Source organism: Zingiber officinale, chromosome 2A (genome assembly GCF_018446385.1).
Source record: "Zingiber officinale cultivar Zhangliang chromosome 2A, Zo_v1.1, whole genome shotgun sequence".
In the NCBI taxonomy this organism is placed as follows: Eukaryota; Viridiplantae; Streptophyta; class Magnoliopsida; order Zingiberales; family Zingiberaceae; genus Zingiber; species Zingiber officinale.
In genome coordinates, this window is record NC_055988.1 from 96,316,935 (window position 1) to 96,325,407 (window position 8,473).

Genomic DNA, 8,473 nt, shown 5'->3' on the forward strand with positions numbered 1-8,473 from the left:
CTTATATAATAACATCCAATGCCTCAATTATCGCATCATCCTGACGGGATTCCCTTTAGACTATTCAACTCTAAGAGTGGGGTGGACTGATAAAGTATTCAAATAATTTGAGTTGAACTTAGTATTTATCCTACAAGCGAACAAAAGAGAAAGATTATCTACCTACTATTAACTAGACAATTAAGTTTTGGATAAAATTTAAAAGGGTACTCATTAGTTTTTTGAATCATCAAGATAGTGTTCCACTTTAATTTTTTATCAAAAGGACATTTCACCCTCATATGTATTCAACTACCCTTTACTATATTATTCTCATTATTATCTTTTCATTATATTTCTCGCCTAAATCATGAACTCAAAGCGCATTGCAGCAGCTACAAAATTAACTACGACAATGTGAATATTATATAAGTTTCGAGAGATCATAACTTTTAACTCAGATTAAACCACATGATATACAATTTATCAAATAGGAACTCATAACGGCCTAGTCTTAAGTCCAAAAAATATCATTTAAACATTTTCGAAAGCTTCGAAGAATTTTAATCTTTTTTATTAAGGCTATTTTTTATATTGTAGTAGTTATGAAATCATAACTGCTACAATTATAAGTAATAACTATTATAATTGTAGCAGATATTAAAATTGTAGCTACTAACCGTTATAAAACTGTAGCTCCTACAACTACAAGTTACAACTGTTAAAGTTATAGTAATTATAAAACTATAGTTGCTATATATATTATAATAACTATGATTTCGTAGCTACTATACATGTTACAGTAGCTATGGTTGCTATAATACATCTGAAGATAGTAATACGAATAATATTAGAGAATAGTTATATTATTTAATATGGTATGGACGTTCTTTTGATATAAATAAATAAATAAAGTGTGGGTCCTTATGATTTTTACCCTTAAATTTTATCTAGTCTATTATATGTATGTCTAGAAAGGGAGTATTGACGCAACGTTAAAGTTGTTGCCATGTGACCAAAAAGTCACGAGTTCGAATCCTATAAATAGTCTCTTGTAAAAAGTAAGGTAAGATTGCGTACAATGGATCCTTCCTCGGGACCTTATATGATGAAAATTTCGTGCACCGGACTATCCTATTATATGTATGCCTTTTTCGATTAATTATTACATAATGTTGTCCATGCCAACTTATAAAGTTAAGTGGGAGGCAGCCATGAAGTTCCATGGTCCAATGACCTACTTATTGGCTATTGAATTAAGAAAGTGATGGGAAAAGCATGAGTGCTTTTTAGTTGTCTGTCCTAAAGGTCAAATCCAATTAGATATCTAAACGCATCACCATTAACGACCCATCATAAAATAGTATAATTAACAAGAACTGCCCTGTTGAGCTAACCCAACCCCCACATGATTGAGTCATTCAATCATATGCCAAAATGAAATGGACGTTCCAGAAAATATATTTGAGTTGAATATACGATCTCAATTTAAACAAATTACGAGAATATATTTGGGCCGCTATGTTAGGCAAATGTCTCTTGTTATTTATCCCTTACAGAAAATATAAAATTATTTAAGAGGACAACTAAGTGGACGACTTTATCTTTATTCCAATCGAGAGAGTATATTTTATTATACTTTAATATTATGTAAAGATTTATTTATTTTCTAAAATACTTTTAGAAAATTAATTACTGCCGATCAAATATTATAATCATTTGTTTATGCTCTTTTTCAATATTTTATTTTCCATTTCATAGTCTTAGTTATATGCCTTGGCCTACATCACTAGTCGCATGCTTTTGCTTAGGACATTAGTTGTATCCTTTGCTCATGTTGTTAGACTTTGTTGCACCACTGATGGAAGAGATGTAAACTGTGGGTGGTCATTATTTTTTATTCGAGTTAATCAGAATCTTTAATATATTAAATTAAATCTAATTTAAAGATGTATGTTTATTTTGATTTTTATCCCAAAAAAACATTTAAATTCTTTCGGAAGACTTTGAATGATTTAATCCTTTTTATTAAAATTATTTTAATTTTTTTTCATAGAATTTTAAGATTATTTAAATATTTATTTAGTTAATATTAAGACTTTATCTTTTTTATAAATAATCTTTATTTAGTTAATATTAGGACTTTATATTTTTTTTTATTGTGAATCAATATTATTCGATTAAATCCAGAGACAACTTAAATGATTTTATGTATGAAATTCTTCTTGAAAATTAACCACTTCTTCTGTCCGGCATCAACCACTTGTCACACAACCTCATTCACGTGGCTTGCCTAAATAAACTCATTATTATAGCACCACGTTTGCCTAGGCAAATGCGTTTCACTATTATAATTACCCTCAAAGAGGCTCCTCTTTGGGAGCCCTCTACCAAAGTCCAAAGAGCACCAAGAGGATCTTCTCTAGCTACAAATTTTTTAAGACAAAGATTACAAAGTGAAAATTCCCCTTAGTCATTACTTTTTGTGTGTTTGATGGCACATAATCTACTAGTAAAAAAATGAAATAAAAAGATTCAGAAACAGGCAAAGTGGTGGCGAAAGCATTGATGATTCATGCTTATTTATTTACATCAATTAATTCACCTTCTTCGAAAACAGAGCCTTGAGGCTAAAAAGGGTCCTGCTGCTTTCCCCAGCGGTGCGCTCACGCGCGGTCATCCCATCCTTATCGTCACCCCTGCAGCCCCGCTGGCTGCCCCGGTACCCGATGCACGTGTTCACGCTCAAGTGGAGCACCCTCGTGTCGGCGCCCGCGGTGGCTCTCCTCCCACTGAAGGTGCCCTTATCCCTCTTCCTGTGCTCGGCCCGCCGGATCTGCCACACCGGGCTGGACCGCCCGACCGGGACCCCACCGCTGGCCCGCCCGGGGCTCGACGCCCATCTCCTCCCTCCCACCGCGGTGGCGGCGTGGGGCTTCGAGGACTCCCCCCGCGAGTTGCTCCTCGAGCAAGGGGCGCTGCTCACTCTGCGTCCGGAGATCGATGTTCGCGGACGGACGCCGCCCGCCGCCGCGCTCCCGGCGGACCGGCTACGAGAAAAGGGCCAAATGTGGATGTTGAGCTCCGCGGCGGCGGCAGCGGCGCCGGCCCTGCGCTCCTTGCGGCGATCCTTCTCGTCCCCCGGCTTCTTCTCGCCGATCCGGAAGATGTCCTTCCAGCGCTTGGATCCCGAGGTCGGGGAGCAGGAGATCGAGGCCGTGATGTCGGCGTCGGGAGGCGGAGGCGGAGGATCTGACGCCGGCTCAGGCTCAGGTTCCGATCGCGATACGGGCGGGACGTCGGGATCGGGATGAGGAATTGGGCGGAGGGAGAGGGTATGGAGGGGTAGGAGGATGCCGTCGGCGAAGAGCTCGTCGGCCGTGAGGAGCTGCGGCGGGGATTCGCCGGCGGCCCAGAACTGGAACTCCAGCGCGGAGGAGGAGGCGCTGCTGCTGCGCCTCGGGTTTCCTTCCGTGGACGCATCCATTTGGAGCAGGAAGAGGAACAAGTGAAGGATAAAATACAAGGGGGAGGGCTATGTACCTTTCAAAGTAAGACCATGGGAAATTTTTAAGATTCCACTGAATATTTAATGACTTTTCAATAATATCCTACAAAATTCTCTTATTATTAAAAATATTTTTATTTTATAATTATTTTTTTAAAAGTCTTTTTTATAGCATGAAGTTTTTCACTCAAATATATTCAAGCAAAAGATCGAACTACTTTAGGACCCTTAAGCTATTTAGATGATAGAAATTAAAATAATTACATTCCATTCTAAATATTTTTTATCCCAAAATACCTCTCTTTTATATTATACGGTAGCAATTTTAGTTAAATTATTTTATAGTGAAAATTGAAATAAATATGTTAAAATAATTTTAATTAAGTTTGAATAATTTTACTTAATTTAGAATGCTTTTTATTATTTTTTTAAAAAAATATTTTGATACATTAATACTCAATGCGTGTGCGCGTAATTTTAATTAAATCAAAATAATTTTATTTTATATTATAATAATTTTGATTAAATATACTATAATAGTACAAAAATAAAAGGTAATTTTAAATAAAATAAAATAAAATATCTTTTTTATAAAAAAAATACTTTTTTTCAAAATTAGATTTTGCAAATTTATAAATCTAATAAATATATTATTTTTGTATAATCTAGGTTTCTAAATTATGCTCGAACAATTTTGGAGTAGCGATCTTTAGAATTCAAATTTAGGAAATTTTGGAGTAGACATTCAGATCTTATAACCCAATTAATCTTGAGTAGATGGTCTAATCCCACATTCAACCCACTAAGTAAATTTAGGAAATGTGATGACTCTTAACGTGACACCATAATTGCATCAATAATTTAATTATCAAGATATGTCCGTGTGAAAATTGAATCATTGTTACTTGAAAAATGTACTATGCCTTTTACCACCACCCTATTAAGTCTCGAGTCCTAAATATTTTATGATTGGAGCAAAAGGGGATTAGCGCTTCTCCAATGCCAGACGCACAGCATGTGGAAGGAAAATAAATTAGGGAGGATTTTCAACATACGGAGCGACATCCTAGATGAGAGGTCTCTTGCACAAGGCAGCTATTTTTTTTAATTTTTTTTAAAAATTAGAATCAAATATTCAACTTCTGCCGATTCATCATGGGTAACCAGTTCACTTCCTTAAAAAATTTTCATCGACTCTCAGTATAAATTAAAAGTGCTCATGGTGGATAGTCTGAGTCCAATGTATTACGTGGGAGGAGGTGAAAGGAGAATATGGAATTATTGTGGGGGTGTATTTTAAATCTAAAATTAATTATATTCGCTCATAAATATGAATAATGGATCAGCACATGGGTTGCGATTCAGGCCGCCAAACTCAGTAAAGAGGCTTAGTAAATGTGGAAATGACACTTGGGCTGAGCGCCCACAACCCGATCTGACCTAATTCGACTTCGTACGTTCATGTCTAAGTCAGGCTCAATTCGGTGACAGTCGGAACAGCTTAGCCAACGATCGAACCGGATCACGGTTGTACTGCAGCCACAGCGAGCATAGTGAATTGAGTAAGCCGATTGAAGAAGGCTGACCAAGTGAATCAATAACTCCGATGAGTCAGTGCTCGCCATTAGTCTCCTTACTAACTTACTAATGCTTGTCTCTTTGTCATTTGAAGCCTTTAGGTCCAGTTTAAGACCTAAAGGCTTCAACTTATGGTGCTTTGTTACAGAAGAAACTGAACACGACATATCAAGGTAACAGGGCCCTTTGACATTTACACGACATATCAATTATTAAACACTCAATTATTCATACAAGATTGTTGATCCAATAGCCGGGTTTAGTCTAGTAAGTCAGCTCAACGATCAATCGACGACTCGAACGGGTCAATCTTGATATGACGACGCACTATAAGAAATTTGTCCATCAGCGATCGAATTAGCGATAACTTTAAATTCTATTGCTGAATTAGCAACCAAATTAATATTTAATTACTAATTAGCAATAAAAAACGATCAAATTAAATTGTCATTAAATTAGCAACTTAATTAATATATGATCGTTAAATAACAACGAAATTTAAATTTTATTACTAATTAGCAATTGAATATTAATTCGGTCGCTACATTAGTGTTGGAAGTTAAATTCCGTCACTAATTCGATTGCTAATTTTCATTGCTATTTTAACTTTCTTATTTCCCACATCGTCTGGTCACTTTCCCAATTCTCAATTCTCATGTGATTTCCATCTTCTCTTCCGATCTCCTCTTCCGACCTCCTCTTCCGACAAATTTCTGCCGATCTCCTTTTCCGTCAGACTCTCATCATGTGATTTTATTTTCCAATGATCTCCTCTTCAGTCAGACTTTCCTCACACGATTTTCTCAAGTAAGCTTCTCTCCCCTCTCCTCTCACACCCCCTATCGGCAAAGCAGCCAAAGCGCGACCTCGCCGTGCCCGAGATTAGGTCGCACTTTAGCGGTAGCCTCGCAGCTAGGTCGCGCCTTAGCTGCGACCTCTCAGCAAGGTCACAAGGCCGGGCACGACCTCGACCGCACGTCTAGGCCAGGTCGGGCACTAGACCGTTGCAAGCTCAACCGCGACCTCAACCTTGGTCGTGAGTTGGACTGGCAACGAGCTCGGTCATGCCCTCAACCTTGGCCGTGAGCTCATGCCACCGCGATCTTGCCCGCGACCTCAGCCTTGGCCGTGAGCTCAACCCCGAGCTTGATAAGTGAGTTTATACAGAGCATAATACTATAAAAATAAACAGTTTTAACGACAGAAAATTCTATCGATATAGGGGTTTAGTGACGGAATTACGACGGAAGATATTTTGTCATGAGATAATTCGGCGGGAAATACTTTACCGATGAAAAATAAACATCGTCGATATTTATCGACGGAAGATTATTTTCTGTAGCAAATATCACCGAAAAATAATATATTCCGTCGATATATTTATAAAAGACTTATCGATAGAATCATCTGATCCGGTTGTAAGAACAGGGGGCCCCCCGTCCGGTGGAGTCAACGCCACGTGGAAGTCAAAGTAGTAGGTGGTCGGCCGGAGAGGGGTGGGTTAGACCGGCCGGGCGGCCGGCCGGTGTCTAGTTGGTTAAAGGCGCCCTGTCGAAAGTCAGGGTTCCGGCGCTCAGCGGACAAGATTGCAAGGCCGAGTGGACTGTACGCTCGGCCAAAGCCATCAGGTAGCACTGCTAACAGTTTCCACAAAACACGGGAGTAAGAATCTCCCCAAGTAAACCACCGCATACGTCCGGCCGGATGTAGTGGAAGCCGGCCGGTCGGACTCTCTCCAGGGAGTAAGGGCAAAAGGACAAGGGACATCTTTTTCTGACAGCGGGTATGTTCCACATGTAGGCCATACTGCAAATCTTATGACAGGGGGTTCCGCGGTCCCATCGAGGACATGCTTGGACTGTAGCAGTATGGGTCAAGTAAGCTCACTGACAAGTCCTTACTGGGGTATGGGCCGCTGACACGTGTACACCTTGGTAGGTGTACACTCGCTTCTCCACCGCTCTATATAAAGAGCCTTATACTTCGCCGGAGGTACGCGTTGGACACCTTTGGAGCCACTTTTTTCACTACTTGCTTGCTTGACTTGAGCGTCGGAGGGTCGCCGCCGGGAATCCCTTCCCGGCCCGACTTCTGTGCAGGTTCGCCGGAGCTTCGTGCAACCAGTCGAAGATCCACATCGGCCGGTAGGGGCGCGTGCCCAGTCCGCTTGGTTCAAGATTCTGACAAGATCAAATTGGCGCCGTCGTGGGAACGCTCCTGCATCCGAGTCGAGAAGACTGGACGACAGCACACAGTAACGCTCTCCACGGAGGAACTCGACGCCCTCTGATCGAGTTGAGGCCGCCAAGCTTGTGGAGCAAGAACAGAAAGCAACAGCCGAGCGGCATGGCCGAGCGGAAGCACCTCAAGCCACCGTTGCATTCCACTGGGCCTTATTCCGCACTCCTGAGGCCGCAGCAACCAATCGAGATAGGGGATCTTCTTCTGATGAAAGGCCAAGACGAGACGACAAAAAAGGGAAAGGCCCCCGAGCGGACGCATCGCCCGAGCGGATTAATCGCCAATTCTCAGAAGCCATCTTGAAGGATCCTTTGCCCAAGCACTATGTTCCTTCGACGATCGGCGAATACAATGGGACCACCGATCCGGATGATCATCTGGGTAAATTCGACAACACTGCTACCCTTCACCAATATACGGATGGGGTGAAGTGTCGAGTTTTTCTAACCACCCTCTCTGGATCGGCTCAACGATGGTTTCGGAGGCTGCCGGATGGGTCAATCACAAATTTCAAAGACTTCCGAACGGCCTTCCTCCACCACTTCGCAAGCAGTCGGCGCTATCAAAAAACCAACGTTAGTCTGTTCACCATCAAACAAGAAGCCCGTGAATCGCTCCGAGCTTACATCCAGCGGTTCAACAAAGTGACCATGGATATTCCAATGACCACCTCAGAGACCATGATGAATGCCTTCACACAAGGCCTAGTGGATGGGGATTTTTTCCGATCGCTCATCCGGAAGCCGCCCCGAGACTACGACCACATGCTACACCGGGCCAACGAATACATTAACGTGGAGGAAGCCCAAGCAGCCTGGAAAAAAGAAACTCCAACCGAGCGGGCTCCTCATGCCGAGTGGAAACATCACGCTGCTCATCAGCCGCCCAGAGGACCGAGGGCCGAAGCAATCCGCTCCCCCCATGCCAGGTCTCACGTGCAAGAGGTAGCTGCCGCCCGACCCAAGCCAAAGAAGAAATGGACCCCGATGTTCTGCTCCTTCCACCGGACGGATACGCACAACACAAGGGATTGTTGAAGTCTTCCCTTAATTGCTCATCCCGTTCCCCGGAATGGCGGCCGACGGTCTCCCTCAGTCGACAGGCGACAGAGAACTCATGAAGCCGATCGGACGCAAGCCGACAGGCGACAACAACATACTCCCGATC

At 41.9% G+C, this 8,473-nt stretch overlaps 1 protein-coding gene across 1 annotated transcript; it reads right to left on the bottom strand.

Moving 5' to 3' along the window:
- Positions 1-2,575: 2,575 nt before the first annotated feature.
- Positions 2,576-3,466, bottom strand: LOC122043824 (cyclin-dependent kinase 13-like). Its single transcript, XM_042604398.1, has one exon. It carries the CDS (start codon positions 3,464-3,466, stop codon positions 2,576-2,578), a length of 891 nt encoding a protein of 296 aa, XP_042460332.1.
- Positions 3,467-8,473: the final 5,007 nt, after the last annotated feature.